At 37.4% G+C, this 22,849-nt stretch overlaps 1 protein-coding gene across 2 annotated transcripts in view; it reads right to left on the bottom strand.

Moving 5' to 3' along the window:
* The window catches only part of TRHDE (thyrotropin releasing hormone degrading enzyme), a 236,612-nt gene that overhangs the window by 5,539 nt on the left and 208,224 nt on the right, over positions 1-22,849 (bottom strand). For both annotated transcript variants that reach the window (XM_026699463.2, XM_087934471.1), the window contains 3 exons: positions 16,941-17,088; positions 14,366-14,463; positions 13,347-13,454 (listed from right to left, as the gene is read on the bottom strand). In XM_026699463.2, the coding sequence (XP_026555248.1) occupies positions 13,347-13,454; positions 14,366-14,463; positions 16,941-17,088 (354 nt within the window). The remainder of the gene's footprint in view (positions 1-13,346; positions 13,455-14,365; positions 14,464-16,940; positions 17,089-22,849) is intronic.

Genomic DNA, 22,849 nt, shown 5'->3' with positions numbered 1-22,849 from the left:
CCCAGTAAGATGGCCTTCTGCAGCTGACCAATGGTGATTTTGTCAGCACCAATTGTTTTTAAGTGTTTGCCTAGAACTTTAGGCACAGCACCCAGTGTGCTGATTACCACTGGAACCACCTACACTGGTTTATGCCAGAATCTCTGCAGTTTCAAGTCCTGATATGTGGTAATTTTTTCAAGTTGTTTCTCATCGATTCTGCTGTCACCAGGTATGGCAATGTTAATGATCCACATCTTTTTCTTATCCACAATCATGATATCCGGGGTATTGTGTTCTAAAACATTGTCAGTCTGTATTCAGAAGTCCCACAGTAGTTTTGCATGCTCATTTTCGACCACTTTTTCAGGTTTATGATCCCACCAGTTCTTTGCTACAGGCAGATGGTAGTTGTGACACAAGTTCCAGTGGACCATCTGAGCAACTGTGTTGTAACATTGTTTGTAGTCAGTCTGAGCGATTGTCTTGCAACAGCTCAGTATGTGATCAATGGTTTTGTCTGCTTCTTTGCAGAGTCTGCATTTGGGGTCATCAGCAGATTTTTCTATTCTGGCATTATTATTATTATTGTTGTTGTTGTTATTGTTGGTGGTGGTGGTGGTGGTGGTTAATTTATTATTAACCAATCTCTATAATGAAGGTATGCTTCTATGTTTATTTCTGATTGTTGCAAGAGTTTGGGATGGCTTACAAGAATGTAGATAAATATTTACAATGTTAAAGCCATTAAAAATTCTAAAGGAACATTAAAACTCAATGCCAAAAATATTAAAGCCCTAAAACTTGAGGAACGCCAAAAATAAAAAGATTTAAGTCCCATGTTGAACTATTACAAGGTTCAAACTTCAGTGACGAATTTTTCCATAGAATGGGCACAAATGTTTTGATGTTAAGCAAATTTGTATCAGAACCTTCAGAATCTGACTTTTTTGAGGACCAAAAAGTGTGAGATGAATTATACATAAGTTGGTGGTCTTGCAATAATTTGGTTTAAACCAGTGGTTCCCAAACTTTTTCAGTCCACCGCCCCATTGGTGCTACAAACTCATTCTCGGTGCCCCCCACCCAGGGGTGGGATTCAAATTTCTGTGGGTGTGGCCTAATTTGAGGGTGTGCCTTGCTGGTCAAATGACTGGGTGGGTGTGGCTTGCTGGTCACATGGCTAGGTGGGTGTGGCTTGCTGATCACGTGACTGGCTGGTGTGGCTTGCTGACTGGGCATGGCTTGCTGGTCACATGACCGGGTAGGTGTGATTTGGTGGTCATGTGACTGGGTGGGTGTGGCCAGGTGACTGGCAAACCAAATACAAGTGGTCCTCACTTAATGGCTGGTTGTTTAGCAAGTGTTCTAATTTATGACTGGCCTCCCCAGAGATACTTGACCTGTTTTTGTAGTTTTGACAGCCATGCACACACATACACACACACACACTTCCTTCTAACCCTGCTGGAACAGGTCATTGCACTAGCGTTGGCAAAGCATTTCTGATTAGATTCTAGTAGTGAATAAAATCTAATCAGAGATGCTTTGCTGATTTTTGTTGATTTATTTTATCTGTATCTCTTTATTTAATGTTGCTGAATTGCATTGACGTGTGTGTCCCTTCTTGTGCACAACCCAGAAGCTTTTGTGATTCTTTGCAGCAAAAAATACCAACCTCTGGCTTTGCTCTACTTTTCAAACATGCTGTCACTGCTGCGTTCTAGGTGCCAGCCCCACAGGTCCATCCCATTGAGCCCACAGTGCTGGAGGGACCTGCCCAAGCAAGTGGAGTCAATGGGGTGAGCCTGAGAGAGGGAAAGAGAGAGAAAGAAAAGAGAGAGAGAGAAGGAAGAAAAGAAAGAGAAAAGGGAAAGAAAGAAAAAGGAACAAAGAAAGAGGGGGGTGGAAGGAAGGGACAGAACGAAAAAGAAATAAAGAAGGAGGGAGAGAGGAGAAAGATAATGAGATATCTATTCTAGTCCAATTACCTGCTCCAGCTGGGTTAGAAGGGAGTGTTTGTGTGTGTGTGTTCTCCTTGTAATTTATCAGTACATTTTGGTTTTGCCTTCTTCAGAATTGGCACTGTAATACATTGGGGAAAAGTAATTTTTAGAACGGAGATCTGGTCCAATGGATCCTGTTTAAAGCCTCAACAAAATGTGAGAGCTTCCTAATAGTCTTGACTATGTTTTGTCCACAAAACCTTTGATAGAAGCCAAAGATGTTTCAATGTAAAAAAGGGTCTCAGTCTAAACTAGGCCTCATTTCAATCTGATGCATCAGGTCTCTCTATCGCTTGCTCTCCCCCCACCCCCAGACTGCCTTTGCTCTATTTTCCCAATGTTCCTGTGGGGCTGGCGCTTTGAACATGGATGGATGGATAGAGAGAGACAGGTAGGAGGGTAGGTAGGTAGATAGATTGGTAGATGGATAGATAGGTAGGTAGGCAGGCAGACCTTTTGGATGAATGTATGGATAGGTAGGTAGGTAAATAGATTGGTAGATAAGTAGGTAGGTAGATAGATCTATATTGGTAGGTAGGTAGACAGAAAGACTGGTAGGCAGGCAGGTAGGTAGGTAGGCAGGAAGGCAGGCAGACAGACAGACATTTTGGATGGATGGATGGATGGATGGATGGATGGATGGATAGAAGATAGATAGATAGATAGATAGATAGATAGATAGATAGATAGATAGATAGATAGATCTATATTGGTAGATAGGTAGGTAGGTTGACAGAAAGACAGGCAGGCAGATAGGTAGGTAGGTAGGCAGGTAGGCAGGCAGGCAGGCAGACAGGCAGGCTGTATGGATGTACGTATTTATGTATGTATGTATGTACGGACAGAAAGAAAGAAAGAAAGAAAGAAAGAAAGAAAGAAAGAAAGAAAGAAAGAAAGAAAGAAAGAAAGAAAGAAAGAAAGAAAGAAAGAAAGAAAGAAAGAAAGAAAGAAAGAAAGCAAGCGACAGTGGTGGCACTTTGAGAAAGTAGAGCACAGCCAGAGTGGGAATTGAAGTCCGCACAATTTGCCAAGGTTAGAAACACGGGCTGAATATATCAACCCAGCCATTCTGGTTTAGCATGCTGTTTGATTCCGGCTTAGTCAATGAATAAACCATGGCTAAGATTTTCCTGCAAGGGTCACCACGCGCGGGTTCCACATTTGAGGCACTGGCTACGGAGCAATGAAACAGTCAATGGGCTGCATGGCTGGCAGTCAGTGAGCCTGCGGGGTCAGCTCCTCGAATGCCCCCCTGCCACCTCTTAGCGTCCCCTGCTGGCCCCCTTGCCTCTTACCGCCCCCTAAGGCATCGCCCCCCAGGGGTGGTACCACCCACTTTGGGAACCACTGGTTTAAATTATATAAAGTTTTAAAGTAAATACTTTGAGTTAGGCCTAGAGATCAACTGGCAATCACAGTATCTAGGTCAAATCTGATTTGTCCAGAATCTTGAGTTTCAAACTTGCAGCCTATCAAATCATTTTTAGCTGCCCACAACAAAACATAAATATATTCTTGGATGACAAAGTTTTCCTGAAAGAAATCAGGATTGCATTATGCTTATTTTAATAAGTGTACAAAAGGACTAGCATTGATGATGACTAGTTTGGGTAATGAAATGTCTGCAAGAAAACAACAAAGCTCAGAGAGACCAAGAACCCTTCATTTCAACCCTGAGCTACAAATATTCTCCTTTATTAATAGAAACACCTCACTTACAACAGGTACAGCAGAGTAACTGCCAGAACATAATGGACGGATAGAAAAAATTGAAACAAGTGGCCTCACACATAACCAGACTGTATAACATGAAGGGTTTTACAGGTGATGGCCATTCTTTGAACTTCACTCAAAAATCAATTGGTAGCCAATGTACTCATGCAGCAATAATGATACATGGGTGTCATTGAAAATTCTTGTTACTGCTTGTGCCATTGCATTTTAACCAGCTTTAATTTTCAGATGATCTTTAAGGACAGATCCATAGAGTGTCCATATAGAGTCCATGTAGAGAGGTCCATATTGCAATAGTCCAGATGCCTGAGCTGCTATGACTATTATTTGTCCCAGAATCAGGGGTGGGATGCTACCTGTTCAGCCCAGTTCTATAGAACCTGTAGCTATGAAGAGCAGCTGACACCAAACCGGGTCAGTGTTTGGTCCACCTGCCTGCCCGGGCTCTAGGTTGTCCTTTATTCCCTGCTTTTCCCTTCTCAGCTGCTTTGCACAGCACAGTTGAGGTTGAAAACTCAGGAAACAAGAGAGTTTTCAAATGCTGCTCACCTAAGCACACTGCTTGTCAGCTGTCCAGGTGGCACAGCTGATGATTTCTTGCAAATGCTGCACACACGATTGTCCTCAGTTTGGAGAACCAGCAAGTCTCTTCACTGACTGGCCTCTCCCCTCCCCGCCCATTCACTCCTTACCTGGTATGCGAGCCATCCAACTTGCTTGGTTTGGTAAGTTGCTATTTTTCCTTTTTTCCCCCCTGACCATTAGCTGTTCCGCTCTGCCAGGAGATTTAGATAAGCCAGAAAGCAGGAAATCCTTGGATTTCTTGCTTTCTAGCTAATCTAAAAGCAGAGCCAAACCTTCCTGAACCTTTTCAGTGCAGACACAGGTAGCCGATTGCAGATAGATAGATCTCTAAGTTAATATGTGATTCTGTGAGCAACTCAATCTACTTGCCTGCGTTGCCTACTTTGAGATAAAAGTTGCTCTTTTTTAAACAAAAAATTCAATATTTACATACATGGTGTGTTGTGAGTTAATTTTGTGAGTTTGCTTGAGAGCAAATTTTATGTGACAGATTCAGATAGCCGGTTGCAGATAGATAGATCTCTAAGTGAATCTGTGATTCTGTGAGCAACTCAGTCTGCCTGACTGCTTTGCATACTTTTGAGTAAAATTACTATTTTTTAATATTTACATATTTAATATTTACAGGTCTCTTCAAGTAAGTTCGTGAAAAGCTGTTGTGTGTTGCTAATCACCGAAACCTGGTTGAACCCCACTATTCCAGACATTGTTATTGAGATGGACAGTTTTTTATTACATCGTCTGGACAGAGACAGAAATGTGGGGAAGTGTAGAGGAGGTGGAGTGTGTATGTTTGTTAAAGAGACTTGGTGTAAAAACTCAGAGGTTATAACACGTCACTGCTCTTTGGAGCTGGAATATCTGTCTGTTAGATGCAGACCCTTCTACCTTCCACGGGAATTCAGCATTGTTATTATTCTTGCTGTTTACATTCCGCCAGACGCAAATGCAGATTTGGCTCTGGGCTTCCTGGGTGATGAAATTGGCAACTTGCAAAGCAAATTTCCAGATGCTGTATTCATTATTGCAGGAGATTTTAATCATGTAGATCTTCGTGTGGTCCTCCCTAAATTCTATCAACATATAAGGTGTGCAACTAGGGGATCGAACACCTTGGATAAGGTCTACATGAATATTGTAAATGGATACAGGGTATTACAACTACCACATCTGGGCCAGTCAGATCACTTGTCTCTGCTTTTAGCCCCGGAGTATATTCCTCTGAGAAAACAGGCGGGGTCGCTAGTCAAGACGGTGAAAAGCTGGCCAGAGGGAGCAATGGAGCAGCTAAAGGACTGCTTCGAACGCACAAACTGGGAAGTTTTTGATCATCCTGATCTCAACGAACACATGGCTGCAGTGCTAGGGTATATGGCACACTGTATTGATACTGTCACGGTGGATAAACGAATTCGGGTGTATCCTAATCAAAAACCTTGGATGACCGGGAAGGTTAGACGCTTGTTGTACGCAAGAAATAAGGCTTTTAAGTCTGGGAATGATCTAGATTATAGTGCTGCAAGAACAAACTTGAAGAGAGGTATTAAGCAAGCTAAGGCCGAATATAAGAGGAGAATTGAAGACTGCTTTCTCAGTAATAACATGAGGCAGGTTTGGCAGGGGGTTCAACAACTAACGAACTATAAAGCAAAAAAGGTCTCTTTGGATGGAAGTTCGGCGGTGGTTGAGGAGTTGAACAATTTTTTTGCTCGATTTGAGATCCATCAAACTGAAACTGTCCCTTTGCCATCATTTACTCAGCAGAGCCTCCCCTTCATTGTGAATGAGCAGGATGTGAGGCAGACAATGAAGGCGGTTAATTCCAGAAAGTCAGCTGGGCCCGACTCAATTCCTGGTCATGTGGTAAAAGACTGTGCTGATCAGCTAGCTGGGGTGTGGACTGAAATTTTTAATCGATCCTTGACACAAAGTGTGGTTCCTGTGTGTCTCAAGGCTTCCACCATCGTTCCACTGCCTAAAAAGTTGCCCACAAATGGTCCTAGCGACTATAGGCCGGTGGCACTAACTTCTATCTTAATGAAGTGCTTTGAGAAGCTAGTTCGAAATTATATTATCTCCTGCCTTCCTGATTCCTTTGATGGGCTTCAGTTTGCTTACAAAGAAAATAGATCAACCGAGGATGCAATTATTACTGTGCTTCACATGGCCTTATCCCATTTGGAAACACCGGGGAATTATGTAAGAATGTTGTTCGCAGATTTTAGTTCTGCTTTCAATACCATCATACCGCACAGATTAATAGCCAAGCTCAAAGATTTTGATTTACCAGATTCTATTTGTTTATGGATATTGGATTTTTTAACAAATCGTCCACAAAGAGTTAAACTGAATGATTATATTTCTACTGTCAAGACACTTAGCATTGGCACTCCACAAGGTTGTGTCCTTAGTCCACTACTGTTCTCCATTTATTCATCTGATTGCACAAATAAACATCCCAACAATAAGATAATAAAATTTGCAGACGATACTACGCTTGTAGGACTTATTTCTGGGGATGATGAGTCTGCATATCGGGATGAGGTATTACAGCTATCCCACTGGTGCAAAAATAATAATCTTCTATTTAACATTAAGAAGACCAAGGAAGTTATAGTGGACTATAGGAAAAAAAGAGCAGACATTCAGCCACTGTATATAGAGGGAGTTCGTGTGGAACAGGTGGTTGAATGTAAGTATCTCAGGACCATCATTACAAATGACCTGACCTGGAGTGCAAACACTGCTGCTTTAATTAAGAAGGCACAACAATGGTTGTATTTACTAAGGATTCTTAGGAAACAACAACTGGCTGAGAGTCTACTGACTACCTTCTATCGGAGTTCAATTGAGAGTATATTATCCTACTGTCTCTGTGTATGGTTCTCGAGCTGCACAGTGGCAGAGAAAAAGGCAATTCAGAGGGTGATTAAGATGGCCCAAAACATCATTGGCTGCTCACTCCCCTCTTTGGAAGAACGGTATAGGAATAGATGTAAGAGGAAGATATTTAATATATTGAATGACTCCTCTCATCCGGGACATCAGCTCTTTGAACTATTACCATCGAGAAGGAGATTCAGGGTATTAAGAACAAGGACGACTAGATTTAAGAACAGTTTTTATCCTAGTGCAGTTTTGAGTTTGAATGCAGGGTCATAAGATTTTGGTGGAATTTAATGGCTGAGAGTAATGGGGTATTTACATTTTTAAATTGTATAGAGATTATTGTATGGTCTGTTGTGTTTAATTTTATTTTTCTTTCAATGGTGTTGTCCAGTTTTACTTGTGGAAGAGCACCTCATTTCGTTGCACCCGCTTGCGAGTGTAATGACAAATAAATTCTTATGTCTTATGTCTTAATAAAAAAATATTTACATAAATATTTATAATATTTACATACAAGCCATGCCCACCCAGTCTCATGACCACCAAGCCACACCCACAAATTAGGCCACACCCACAGAACCAGTTGTTAATAAATTTGAATCCCACCCCTGCCAAGAACCAATTAGGCAGTCAGGAATAAAGCAATGCTCCATGAAGTATAAAACTTGGTGAAGAGTATTGAATTCCAGGGACAAAGGAAGCAGGGCACAATGAAATAGCCCATTCTGACCTACCTTCTCATGAAAATCTCTTTAAATCTCTGTAAACATGTATATCCATACGGATAGCCATATGAAAATATTATTTTATGTGTTTATCTGGCTGTAAGCTCATTATGAATACATTGATAATTCTTTCTGAGTGGTACGATTTAAGCCTTAATGCTACTCAGTTAAAATATTTATGTTAAAATCCTCTACTTCTATTTACTTTCATGCACTTTTAAAACTATGATAAATACTTCATAATTATTAACTTCTAAAAGCATGATTTGAAATAATTTTATTTAAACAGTGTTACGATTTGTTTGACCTTTTTTATCTTGCTTAAGAATCATGGTAAAAAATAAAATTTGTTGGAAATGTGGCTGCTGATTAAAAATTAAATACTTGTAGAAAATATTAAAAATAGAATAATAAAATCAAACTATGCTCTTGCAGTGAAATCTATGTGATTTATAATGCAGTTTTACGAAGTGCAATAAATAATCTTTTAAGTTATAATTAATTAGTACAGTCTTATTCTAAGTTTAAAAGAATGGAAATGCATTTATAAAATAGCCCCTTAATTATTTATCTGCTAGGCAAATAGTGTTCTAATTTCTTAAAATGTAATTAGATGTAGTTTAGGCTGTTCTTTGATTTATTGATATGCTTCAAACTCTTTATGGAAACCTTTAAGAAAGAAAATTAATCAGATGTCCAGTAAATTTTAAGAATAGCTTATTTTTCTTGGTGTCTCAAGAAGAATGGGGATAGCAGAATGGCTAATAGCAGAATTGTTTCCTATAATATAATGCTCTTATATAAATAGTTATGGTTATTATGGCTGATTTTAGAGGAAGAGGTTAATGTATTTTATATCTATATCAGTACCAAAGAAAACTGAATTCTCCCTCCTTTTTCTTTCTTTTCCTTTTCCTTTGCACTCATGAGTCTGTCTTTTGCTTTTAACCTTTCTTTTCTCTAACCCCTCCATTCATTGTGTGTGTATATGTATGTGTTTGTATATATAAATGTGTGTGTGTGTGTGTGTGTGTGTGTGTGTGTGTGTGTGTGTGTAGGTCTAGGTATGTTCGGGTCTTTTCCTGTGTAAGATTAAGAGTATCTTGGCGATGTTTCAGTGAGGTCCCACTCGCCATCCTCAGGCTGGTGCTTTCGGCTTCATGCCAGTGCAAGCAGTGTGTGATTGGAGCTGCCGTCTCTCTATAAATACTGGGGGGCTGGTGTGCTGGGCACACCAGGCTGCACTGCCAACCAGGCTGCGCTGCTGCCTCTTGATTGTTTGATGGAGTTGATGTTGGTATAATGGGCTGTGTGATGGCCTTGTGCGTTTTGTTGTGGAGATATCCTGGATCTTGTGTTGTAATCTCCTGGGTCATTTGTTTTGTAGTGATCTTTTTTCCATTAGCCTCTCGTGTTTTAACGGCTTGGGTAATGGGTTGTGTGATGGGCTTGCGAGTTCTTTGTTGTTGTATCCTGGGTCCTGCATTGTAATCTCCTGGGTCGTTTGTGTTTAAACACAACTCGCAAGCCCATCACACAACCCATTACCCAAGCCATTAAAACACGAGAGGCTAATGGAAAAAAGATCACTACAAAACAAACGACCCAGGAGATCATAGCACAAGATCCAGGATATCTCCACAACAAAACTCACAAGGCCATCACACAGCCCATTATACCAACATCAACTCCATCAACCAATCAAGAGGCAGCAGCACAGCCAACCAGCCCAGTACACCAGCCCCCACCACCAATATTTATAGAGAGACAGCAGCTCCGATCACACACTACTTGCACTGGCACGAAGCCGAAAGCACCAGCCAGAGGATGGCAAGTGTGGGACCTCGCCGAAACGTCGCCAAGATACTCTTAATCTTACGTGGGAAAAGATCCAAACACACCTAGACCTACATACCTGTACCTGTGAAAATCTACGAATATATATATATGTATATATGTATATGTATGTGTGTATGTGTATATGTATACACACACACACATACATACACACACAATCTGAAGAGAAACCAGAGTATGTACCCATTTCCCCAACAATAAACCTAGAATGTTTTTATGTGGGTGCCTAATATAAGCCCTATCTTGAAAATAAGCCCTACTTAAGAGCTTGGTGAGATGGCATGGGATGTGTGTGGTGGCTGTGGGGGCTGAGGTAAGCCAGTGCAGGACAGCACCATTCCTCACCTTGCGGAGGTGGTACTGGCATGCTATGTGACCTCCTACCCTGCCGCAAGCAAGCAGAAGTGGGCCTCCTGTACATGAAAAAGAACAAAAGAAAGTAGGATCCAGACTTATTTTCTGGGAAACATGGGTATGTATGTATGTACCGGTATGTATGTATTGTATGTATTATGTATGATTTTAAGAAACAGGGTTTTATCACTGTATTAGGCATGCCATATTGAGAATGCAAGGTTGACTCCCAAAATTCATTTATGGCTGTCACTACAGGAAGCTTTTTTTAAGAAGAGAAATGATATTTACATTTGGTGGTTGATATGGTAGTTAGTTAATTGACAGGCTAATTTATTGATTGTTTTTGAAGGAGAACCTAAATTGAAATCAAGAGAAGATTTGGTGGGTCCTGTTTGTTTTGCTACCACTTTTAACTGTTTAGTTACTTTTCCAAACTTTCTTTCTCTGATCATTAAGCCATTAGGAGTTTTTTCCTCTCTTATCTGATCATTCCTTTGGCAGAATCTCTTTCCCTCATTCCCTAAGGTCATCTACACGTTCCATTACAGTATTCTTATTAAGACAAAAATCAATGAAATTATCAATGGTAATTTGTTGAAATGACATAAAGATCAATGGTATTTTTATAATACAGGTAGCCCTTGGGTTATGATCAATTTGTTCAGCAACCATTTGAGGTGACAAGATGCTGAAGGAGGGGATTTGTGACCAGTCTTTGAAGTTCAATATGACTTTCTAATTGGTGGTTTGGGTAATGAAAGAAAATGTTTTGGAAGCACTGATTTAGACTATTAAGTACAATAGACTGCTCTGGGCAGAAGTGCAAATCAAAGCTTCTGTGACAGGTGGCAGTTCGGACTTTACTTGAATACATTCAGTGATGAGCATACTGCTATCATATGATTTGGTTCTACTTTCAAGTTGTGGTTTTTTGGGGGGAGAGGGGGATAATGAACACAGACTTAAATGATACCATAACTAAATGAAGTGGTGATTTTGAAAATGAAAGAAAGAACATTCCTTTGGATGTCATTGAAAATATTCATCCCTATTCCAATTTTCTCTCAATACCTCCTTATAATATTACATTTGTATTTGTGAGACATTGCAATTATTGTACATTTAAAAAAAACCTATTTATTGTTTTCATAGTTTATAAAAACTAAAATAAGGATTCAGTGACTTTACCTTTAGAAGAAACTTTGCAAAAACTAGTGGATTTTAAAACAGCTTTTCTTTCACAACAGATGCACTGCAAAGGTTAAAGAAGTTCAATGAAATTGTTCCAATTTGTATTTGGATGCTTGGATCTACTTCTAAACCTCCTGCCAACATCAAATTAATATGTAAAAAATAAGATTACTGGAATTATATTCAGTGTCCTTCCATTTTCCCATATGTGATTGTTTATTTTAACAGGAGGAAAAGTAATATGGTGCGATGATTACAAATGTCCATCACAACTTTGTCCACAGAATAATTATTGAACTGATCCTATTAAAACATTATTCATGGCCACAATGCCATTGTTATGCATATTACACAATTGTAAAATAACCTGTAAACAGAAAAAGCCCTCTTTGATTATCTGAATTACCCAGAACACAACCTTTCCCAGAACCTAAAGAGAATAATAGAGGCAATATGCTATACAAACAAAATTACAGAAAAATTCTTATGAAAAGACCAAAGATCATGCAACTGAACTACTGTATCATATAAAGAAGTACTAAAATATATTCAGTACAAAACAATATTTAACTTACTTACCTTGCATATATCAGTGGCAATGTTGAGAAATGAGGGAAAGACTTTTTCACTATTGTTAGTGGATAATTCTTTGCACAGAGATCATCTTGTATCCTACACATTTTTGTATTTCCAAAAAAAGTTATAGGGAGGTGTATAGTTACTGTTTTCCTTTTCAGACAATTATCTTTGTGTCCTCACCTTGTTCGTTTGTGTTCTGCCATATGGATACATTGTTATGGTATCTTTTGTCTTCGGTCACCAGGGAGTTTTATTTGCTATTTCCATTACCATAATCATTTGTTACAGCAAATAGGTGCAATTTCAGGACTGTCACTGTTTTACCTCATCACATTTATTTACCTTTCCCTGTAAATTTAGTTATAGTGTCTTGTGTTATATGAACTGTATTGTAACCGATCAGTCCAATTTGATGTTGTTATGTGGTATTACTAAATAGTTGGAATATTAGTTGTGTGTGGGGGAGATGGACTGAAAAAGAGTTGTATATAGAGTATGCTGCAAAGGTTATTTCTGAGTCCTTACGGTTAGATCTTGAATCCGCAGAAGGAATATGTATTAAGGGACAATAAGGAACACACTACGTGCTTATGAGACCAAATTGAATATTACATTAACTACTAAGCAATCTTTGGCTGTGTTCTGAGTTCTAACTGGGTCTAACTGGGTCACCAAGATGCTGCAAGTGGGTTAACTGTCAGAGTATATTCATGAACTGGAATAGAGCTAGTCACAAGGTCAGCCAATAAGAGCTGAATTGAGGGCTGAAACTTAATGAGAGAATCTGGACATGGTTTATCTCTGTGCTGTGCTCAGCTCTAAAGTGAAAGAGAAACTAGCTTGCTTGCCTGCTGAAGTTGAGTTGCTGCTCTCGTCTGAGCGTGTAACATGTCTGCTTCTGTTTGAGTTTGCTCCATGTTGGAGAAATCTATAACTGGTATTGTAAAATTTACTTGTGTTTATAAAGAAGTTAAATGAAGCCTCAGCCATCTGTGTTTACTTTTCTGGCACTGAATTCACACTGCAAAACTCTGAACATTAACAAATATATAGAGGTGATGGAAATCTAAAAGTAAATGTAGATGATCCAGCTTAGAGCACTTTAGAACAATTCTACTGTGGCTTTGGGAGTGGATAAAAGAGATTTTTCCCTTCCATCATTGCAGCTGTTGGAAGGTCCCCCTGCACCCTGATCTTGCACCAGTATTAATACCATGGGAGGTGGTACTTTAACACTTGTGTTAAGATTTTCAGCAACAACTCTCACTCTCACTCACCCCTACACAAAGAAATGGCATTTTTCTTCCACAAAATATCTTCCTTCCGGGATCCAACTATTATTAATATGCATATATGAGCACTCCACTCTGTAGTAAAATTAATTTTGGATAAAACAATCTTTATGGGAAAATCTGTATGAGTAATGTAGGATGTCATTTTTTACCTGTTTCTATTGCTGGAGATCCAGTCAGAGATTAGAGTTGCAGCCTGCTGGTGGCAATGCTTGTTACCAAAGCTGCATGCCAGCATAATCACTTCACGGCGGAACTCCCTGTGTACCCAAAGACAAAACTAGCATTAACCTGATGCTACTAAATATATTCACATTCTCAGGAGAAAATACACCACTGTTGCCAAGATTTAAACCAATGTTCCTCAAATTTGGCAACTTTAAGATTTGTGTACTTCAACTCCCAGAATTCTCCAGCCAGCATGATTGGCTGAAGAATTCTGGGAGTTAAAACACACATATCTAAAGTTGCCAAGTTTGAGAAACACTGATCTAAATTAATATTTAAGGAAGACATGCATATGAACCAGGGGTGGGATGCAATTATTTTTACTACCAGCTCTGTGAGCCATGGTTAGGTGGGAGTGGCTAGGTGGACATGGCTTCTTTTTTTTTGTGCAGCGCTGCATTTTTTTGGCCTCCTGGACCTCAGGGAAGCCTCCTGGGTGAATCAGTAAGACAGTGAGGGGGGATCCTGGCACAGCTGATCATCAGAATACCTGGTCATCGGGAGTAAGAAAAAAAGAGAAATACTGGTTTGGCCGAACTGGTGTTTTTTTTACTACTGGTTCACCTGAACCGAGCCGAACTGGTAGAATCCCACCACTGATATGAAGAATGTTACAACTTTGTTCAATAATTGTTAAACAACAATGATGAAACAGAAGTCATGGCCATGAAGCCCTCAACCTATCAAAAGTTCTATTGTAAAAATGCAGCCAAAATTAAATTACTGTTAGAATCAATGATTCTTTGAAATTCTAAAAAAAAGAGGCAACATCATAATGGGCAATACACAATGTGAATTTAGAAAATTCATTTAAGCTTTCCAATGAGCTCATGAGCCAAATAAACAGAAGATATAAAAGTTAAATCTGATTACCACTTTGAATTAAGTTTAGGAAATTCAGTTCATTAAAGCTATTTTGCAACAATTAAAAAAATAGAATTACTCATGCTGGTAGGAAGCTTGAACCAAAGATTTCTCCAAATTATTCATTGGCCATCCCAGCTTTAGATACATTGAAGCAACTTGTCTTAAGATGTACTCCTGAAATGAGGAAAAAGTCTCTGCATTAAATATTTTCATAGTCAATATGGATGTTTCATCTTGTCCAAAGCAAGCAAATGTATCTCAGACTGTCTCCTCTCCATTTTGAAAGAGTTATTTTAGTCTACATCAGGGCTGTTGTCATGCGCTGGCCACGCCCTTGCCTGGTTTAGCAAACAGGAAAACATCCCGATATGTCACATGTTGCTGCCATGATGATGTGAGTTTGATACCCCTGGTCTACATTATGCATAAATTCGTTTCCTGCATGTAAATTTTATGAATAAAAACACTGTGATTTGAGTAGGGTTTTTTTTTCCTGACCAAGACTACCTTAACTTTCTATTCCCAGTATCACAGCTAGCTTATAGGTCTTATTTTTTTCCCAGTTGGTTTTTCTCAATTCCTGGTTATTGCCACATTTAAAAACCACTCTTTTCAATTAGTATTATACATGGAGTGCTGTATTCTAGATATTGATAAGTTTGTACATCAACATCTCTTAAAATTTATAATCATTTTTAGTGTGTTGATTTTGTGTTCATATCACATTCAGGAAAGTCAGAAATTATAGTTTTTGCAGTGCTACCAATGCCTCATAGTGGCTACTCTTGTCATAATGTTGTTCATAGTCAATTTTATATGTATGTATGTATGTATGTATGTATGTATGTATGTATATCTTCATTCACTAATTATGTGATCCATGGCTTCATCTTTTTCTTTACAACATCTGCATATAATATTGGAATTTGGAATTTTGTTTTCATTATTACTACTATAATTTTCTACAGAGAAACTAATGTTCCTGGTCAGACTGTTAAATCAATTGAGGATTTCAGAGGGTGTAAAATGCTGCAGAAAGAAAATAGAAAATGGAACAAATTTCTTGCTTCCTTTGACCTACAGAGTTTATATAAATTGGAGTTCATTCTGAAGTAACTAACTTTAGAAAGGACTTAACATTGGATAAAGTTTTCTAATTTCAATATGAAAATACTTGAAAAGCTCCTGATGCTTAAACATGTTAACCATTTGCTATTGCAGGCTATCCTTAACTTGTAAGTACATGTTTCAGTAAAGTCCATTATTAAATATTTACAAGCGACAGATTTAGGCCACATATTGTGACGAACTGATGGGTTTCACTTTCTTTATAGATGTAGGTTTATAGGTATGGTGGCAAAATCACTACAAAAGCACCCAATTGATATAATATTGAATAATATGAGCTGCATATCAGGATTGGACAATTTAATGAGGTCTGCCTTTCAGTGTCCTTTTAAAATGTTGGCATTTTTAAATCAATGACAATGTGACAATTTTCTACTTTTGATACTTTACTTTTTACACCATTATAATATATGACTTTGTCATCAATAAGTCATTCTACAATGTCCTTATTATCAGACCAGCATGTTAAAAGCAAAATATAACATTTTAAAAATATTTTGCATTATATTAATATAGTCTAAGAGTGGATAATCTTTATTTACAAAGCTGCCTAACTGTAAATGAAAAGACATAAGCAGACTTTGGATCTAGACACTGGATGAAAGTGATTATCTTTGCATGCAATTCACATCCACTTTTGATTCCATTGATCATAGTATCCTTCTGAGATGGCTTAGGAGATTCAAGTACTGGACTAAGATTTGCAGTTGTTCTTTTGAGACTGGTTCTAGTTAGTGTTGATGAAAACCTCCTTCTCTAGACCTTGCATTAGAAAGTGCTTCAGTGATCTATCCACTTCTGTTTAACATTCACACAAAATCACTTGTCTTAGGTCTTCTATTGGCATGCAATTAGGTATCATGAGAACGTTGGTGTTATTTAGTTTACAATCCTGCCCTGAACTGTCCAGATAATGCTGTCAAGATTCTTTCCCCAAATTTAGATTGTAGGAGTATGGATGGGGGGAGTGGGTAGAATAGTTTTCTGGCTTAATTTTAGAAAGACTGGGTGGTTGTGGATTTGTAGGTCCCTTGGATCTGGAGAGTTCCTAACATTGACTCTATAAATTGAGGCATTTACCCAGTTAAAGTTGGTGTGCAAAATCAAAAGTCTCTGCTCATGATCACCATGCCTTAGTTAACTACCTATTCAGACTACTGTAATGTATTCTAAATAAAATTTCCCTTAAGAACATTCAGAAGTTGCAAATGGTCCAAAATGTAATAGCACATGCAGTTTTATATATAGTATAATGCATTTCTATCTAATTTCTATCTAGTTGTGAATGTCAACTTCTACTATCCACAGCTAGCACAGTTAGTTTCAAAGGAGAATAGGAAAATCCATATTATCTAGGGGGTAGGGGTTGCCTACTCCTGAATACACTTGGATTGATACTGTATATAGTGTTCACCTTGATTAATACTGTATATAGTGTTCTTGTAGGGAGGACAACACTTTAGTGATTGATTAAAAAAAGAGACAAATTTCTTTATATATACAAGATATTTATCTTTACTTACATTGAACATGTTGTAGTTCTCAGTGCGGTCCAGCAACTTATCTAGAGGATAAAGAGCTCGGCTAGCAGCATGCCAAGGTAGAAATTCCTTTTCCTTTGACAGGTATCTAATAATTTCAAGTGGAATATTCTGGGGCAAATAGCCAGCCCTGTATAAAGACATTGTTATAATTATTGCTTGGGGGAAAATGCCTGATGATACAGACTTGTCTGTTTCTATCTATCTATCTATCTATCTATCTATCTATCTATCTATCTATCTATCTATCTATCTATCTATCCATCCATCCATCTATCCATCTATCTATCTATCTATCTATCTATCTATCTGAAAAAGTAGGATCATTTTCCATGTTATATAGTAATGTTAATATTATTTTTAATATTTTCAATTTTGTAAGTGTCCATTCTGCAAAGTAGTTTTGCTGTATTTATTATGTTATATGAGAAAAGGAAAATGGTATGGATCTAGTTATTATTCACAATTTCTTAATTATATATCAAAATGAATTCAATCTTGGTCTATGATTTTCTGTAATAATCATATAGATAGTATAATCTATAGTATCGCAAGGTATAGTATCGCCTAGTATAATAGTATCGCGATGATACGGTGTGCGATCTTGAAGGTCTGAGATTGCCACTGATATTTTTGCTCTTGGATGGTCCAAACGGATCTAAACCATCCCGAAGAGACGGTGAATGTAAAGAGTGGTTTGGATAATAGTTTGACTCCTTCTTCTTTGTGGCAGTCCCTGAGATATTGGAACTCTGCTACCAAGTCAAGATCCTCCTGTATCTTAAATCTATCTTCTGAAGTGTGGGCTATTCCTGCTAGCTTGGTGTCATCTGCATCTATTTTTTCCCCTTTTTTGAAGAGGGGAACTACAGTTTCTCTGAAAACATGACCCACCCCCCAAATAAGCCCAACCCTAATTTGGGGGGGGGGTTGGCCAGTGGTGTATTAACCATTAAGCAGGCTAAGCACAGGCCCAAAGGGGGCACCACAAAAACTTTTATGCAGCCTGGGAGGGCAGAGCTGGCATCGCGACGATACAGCGTGCAATCTTGGAGGTCTGAGATCGCCGCTGATATCTTTGCTCCTGGATAGTCCAAATGGATCTAAACCATCCCGAAGAGATGGTGAATGTAAAGAGTGTGTCCTGTCAATCCCAGGGATACCACAAAGTCCCTGGTAGATCCAGGAGAAGCTCTTTTTGCCAGCGGCAAAGAAGCAGCCTTTAAAGCTGCTGAAGTTGGAACAGCTCCGAAATGGAAGAGAACGGAAAGAGAAAGTGTGCCGGTTTGGTGAGAATTTTTTCTTTACTTTAAGATTTGAAACAACACCCTAAGGAAAAGAAAGAATCTGTAAAATCTTAGACAGAAGTGATTAAGCGGCAATTTTAAACGGGAAGTCAAATTAATTTTTTCCTTTTTTTTTGCTGGACATTTCATATATGATTTTTTACTTTGAACTGGACTGGTCTTTTTTTTTCTACTTTATTTTTTCTTTTTCTTTTTTGTTTCTTCTCCTTTTTGTCTTTATAATATTTTAGGCTAGAGATTCCTGTTTAGCTTTATTTTCTAAATCCTTTTTCCTTTTTAATTAATTTTTATTATATTTTGTTTGGAAAAGGAGGGGAAAAGTGAAAGCAGAGGAAACTTTGTAACACTGCCAACTAGAGGCTTAGAAATATTGTTATTTTTTCTCTCTGTCGACCAGACAAACTGAGAGAGAATTCAGACTTGTTTTCAAGGACTTTGAGCCTGTCTGCTAAGATAGAGGGAAGAGCATGGGAGAGTATTATTGCAGGTGCTCTTCTGGGTTTCTATCAGTAGTTGGGGTCTGGTGTTGAAGTTTACAGAAAAAAGACGATAAGACTCTAGAGAAGAGAGCTATAAAACTTAGCAAAAGCCTTGGATAACTAAATAGGTGCAGTGTGTTCTTTTTCTCTTTTTTTAAGCTGGACTATTCCTTACTTTAACAAACCCCCTCCTTATCAGCTTATTATTTGTAATAGTCATTTGGATCTTTGGCCTTTGGGAACTTGCTTTTGTCTTTCTTTTTGCTTTTGTAGCCTAATTTTTACTTTTGCATTTCATTTTAAAGGACAAGTTTTAGTATTAATGTTTTCTTTTCTTTTTTTTAGGGAGTAGTCTTTTTTCTTTTTTCTCTCTCCCTCTCCTGCATTTTTTATTTACTTTCCATATTGGTTTTGTTTTTGTGGCTTCCTTTTTTTGTATACCTATACATACCTGAGACTTTTTAATTGGAGTAAGGTGTTGAAGAACCTGAAGAATTTCTTTTTTTTCTTCTTTAGTTTTTTACTTTTTATTTTTTTGCCTCCTACAAGATTTAACAATTTTTTCCTTTTTCTGTTTATGGTTTTTTTTCTTCCTTTTTTGAGTTTTTACTGCTATTTAACTAATCGATTGGATTAAGGTATACAAGAACCTGAAGAATTTGTTTTTATTTTGCTTCTTTTTTTCCACTATTTTTACTTGGAATTACAATTGATTATTTCACGAGTGGATTAAGGTCTAGAAGAACCTGAAGATTTTGAATCATCTGAAATGAGCAGGAAACTAACAGTGGCTGGTTCTTCAATTCCTACTTCTTCCTCTTCACCATCTGGAGGACAACGCTCAATACAGGCAATGTTACAACAAGAAAAAGAACAGGAAAAGGTGATGCTGCAGATGATAATGCAAGGAATTCAAAGCATACAAGCAAGAACAGAGAATATTGAAAAGAGAATAGAAAAAACTGATGAAAAGGTGGAGAATATTCAACAATGATGATGAAGTATGATGAGATATTCCAAAAAATTGAAGAAGATAAACAAAGAGTTAAGAAGATTGTAGATATTGATGGCAGATTAACTGTGGTTGAACAAGATAAAAGTGGAATGCTGAGATGGGAGTTGAACAGATCAGAATTTTATCTCAGATTCCAAAACATAGAGGAAGAAAAGGGACAAAACTTGGCTGAGATAATGATAGAAATCTTGGCTGAAGCTCTGGAAATAACCAAAGAGAAGATGATGGATGGAATAGATGAGGTTTTTCAAGTCTTCACAAGATACGCAATGAGAAATAGCCTACCAAGAGAAGTTTACATCAGATTTACAAAGAAAGCCATTAATACACAAATATTGCAGGTGGCAAGAGAGAAAACATTTAAATATAAAGATAAGGAGAATGTGGTCCTGAAACAAGTACCCAGAAGAGTGAGAGAGATGAGAAGAGAATACCGATTCCTGACTAAAATTCTACTTAAAAAAGAGGTGAATTATAGATGGTTGATTCCAGAAGGTTTAATGTTCACATGGCAAGAACAGAGACACAGAATTGACTCAATTGAGAAAGCTGAATTATTTTATACAGAATACTTTGGAGGGAAAGAGGAGGAGACAGAAAAAGAAATGTCGCTAATTGAATTCCAAGAGGACTGCCAAATAGCGACTGAAAAAGAAGAAGGTTCAATAGGAGGAAACGTGGAAGTTAAGGAACAACGTGAACCAAGATCTACGAGAGCTGCCAAACCTACCTATAAAGTATAACCATGGAAGAGAAAAAACTGATTACAATTAACATAAACAGACTTAACTCAGCTGTTAAAAGAAGGAAAACTTTCCACAAATTAGAGAAATTAAAACTTGATATAATCTGCCTACAAGAAGTACATATTAAAAAGCAACATGAACAATTGTTGATACAGCCAAAGTTAGAGAAAATATTTACTTCTTTGACACAATGCAAGAAAAGAGGAGTGGTTTTATATATTAAAGATATTATCCCAGCAAAATTGATCCATACAGATGATGATGGAAGATTATTAATGGTGGAAATAATGGACAATAATATGAAAACACTCCTGATTGCAATCTATGCCCTGAATGACAATCAAGAAGAATTTTATAGAAAATTACATATGAAAATAATTGAACTGGGCTATGCTAATATTGTTATGATGGGAGACTTTAATGGAATTGTAGACAATAAATTGGACTATACAACACAGAAAACAACAAAGCAAAACAGAAAGACTCCCTAAATCCTTTTTTAAAATGACAGATGAAATAAATTTAAAAGATGCATGGAGAAAAAGAAATGCTAAGACTAAACAATACACCTTCTATTAAAACAGACATTTATCATGGTCCAGAATAGATATGATATGGATGTTAACAGAATTGTTCGTTAATATCCAAGAAATAAATATTGAAACAAGTACTTGGGCAGATCATAGGACAAAGAAGAAGATCTAGATGGATGTTAAATAATACTATACTAAAAGAAAAAAACTTCATACAGAGGATGGAGAAAGAAGTGGATTTTTTTTAAAGAAAATAAAAAAGAAGACACATCAACGCAGAATGTATGGGATACAATGAAGGCATATGCCAGAGGCTTGATAATAGACTGTACAAGGAAAAGCAATATCATGAAAAGACTAGCCTCTAAGACATTAGAGGATGAGTATAAAGGACTTGAAAAAGAGTTACAGAAAATGCCACAGAAAAAGGACATTAAGTTAAAAATGGATATAATTAAACATAAAATGGAATTAATGGAAAAAGAAGAATTAGCACAGAAAATCAGAAGTGTGAAACAGAACTATTTTGAAGATGCAAATAAACCAGGTAGATGGTTAGCATAAAAACTGAGAAAGGAGAAAGAATCAAGGAAAATACTGCAATTAATAGATGATCAAGGCCAAGTTTGCTATGTAAGTAAAGAGAAGAAGGAAATTATATGAGACTATTATGGGAAACTATACACACAAGAGAATATTGATGATGAAAGAGTTAAACAGTACTTATAGAATACTAACCTACCCCAATGGAAAGGCACCAGGCCCAGATGGAGTTCTGGCGGAATTTTACAAAACACTACAAGAATCGTTGAATCTTCTATTGCTGGAAGTTATGAATAAAGTTATGTTAAAGAAGAAGATACCTAAATCATGGTCAGAAGCTTATATTACACTGGTTCCAAAAGAGGAGGCCGACCCATTACAAATCAAGAACTATAGACCTATTTCCTTACTAAACGCAGATTATAAAATTTTTGCTTCAATATTGGCAGAAAGACTTAAAAAATACCTAAATAATTTTATTCAACCTGATCAAAATGGATTTCTGCCAAAGAGACAAATTAAAGACAATATGAGAGTAATCTTGGACACTTTGGAATACTATGAGGCACACCCTGAAAAACAAATGGCTTTGATATTCTTAGATGCACAGAAGGCATTTGACAATGCAAATTGGCGATGTTATTACAGCTGGAACAGATGGGCTTTGGTAAAAAATTCATCCAAGCAATAGAAGCTATATATCATAAGCAAACGGCAAAGGTAATGATAGAGGGAGGTTTGATGGACTCTATTGATATCAGAAAAGGAACAAGACAAGGGTGCCCACTGTCACCTTTGTTGTTTGTGTTAACCTTGGAAGTGCTAAACAGAAATATTAGAGAAAAGGATATAAAAGGGATGAAAATTAAAAAGGAAGAGTTTAAATTGCAAGCATTTGCAGATGATCTGGTTTTCATTTTAGAAGACACACTAGAAACAGCATTAAAATTGATAGAAAAGATAGAGGTATATGGGAAGGTGGCTGGTTTGAAAATAAATAAAGACAAAACAAAGATTTTGACAAAGAATATGTTATTAAGACAAAAGGAAGAACTGGCGGATGTTTTGAAAATCCAGGTCACAAATAAGATCAAGTACTTGGGGATACACTTGACAGCAAGATGTAGCACACTAAAAGAGAATACCTATATTAAACTTAAGCAGCAGATAGCACTAGATTTGGTGAAATGGGAAAATTTACAACTGTCATTAATAGGGAGAATATCAACAATCAAGATGAATATATTACCCAGAATTTTATATTTGTT

The sequence above is a fragment of the Pseudonaja textilis genome, chromosome 5 (genome assembly GCF_049901715.1).
Source record: "Pseudonaja textilis isolate UNSWEBS1 chromosome 5, rPseTex1.2, whole genome shotgun sequence".
Taxonomy (NCBI): domain Eukaryota; kingdom Metazoa; phylum Chordata; class Lepidosauria; order Squamata; family Elapidae; genus Pseudonaja; species Pseudonaja textilis.
The sequence above is the reverse complement of the archived record's forward strand: the minus strand, read 5'-3'. Positions and strand labels throughout refer to the sequence as shown.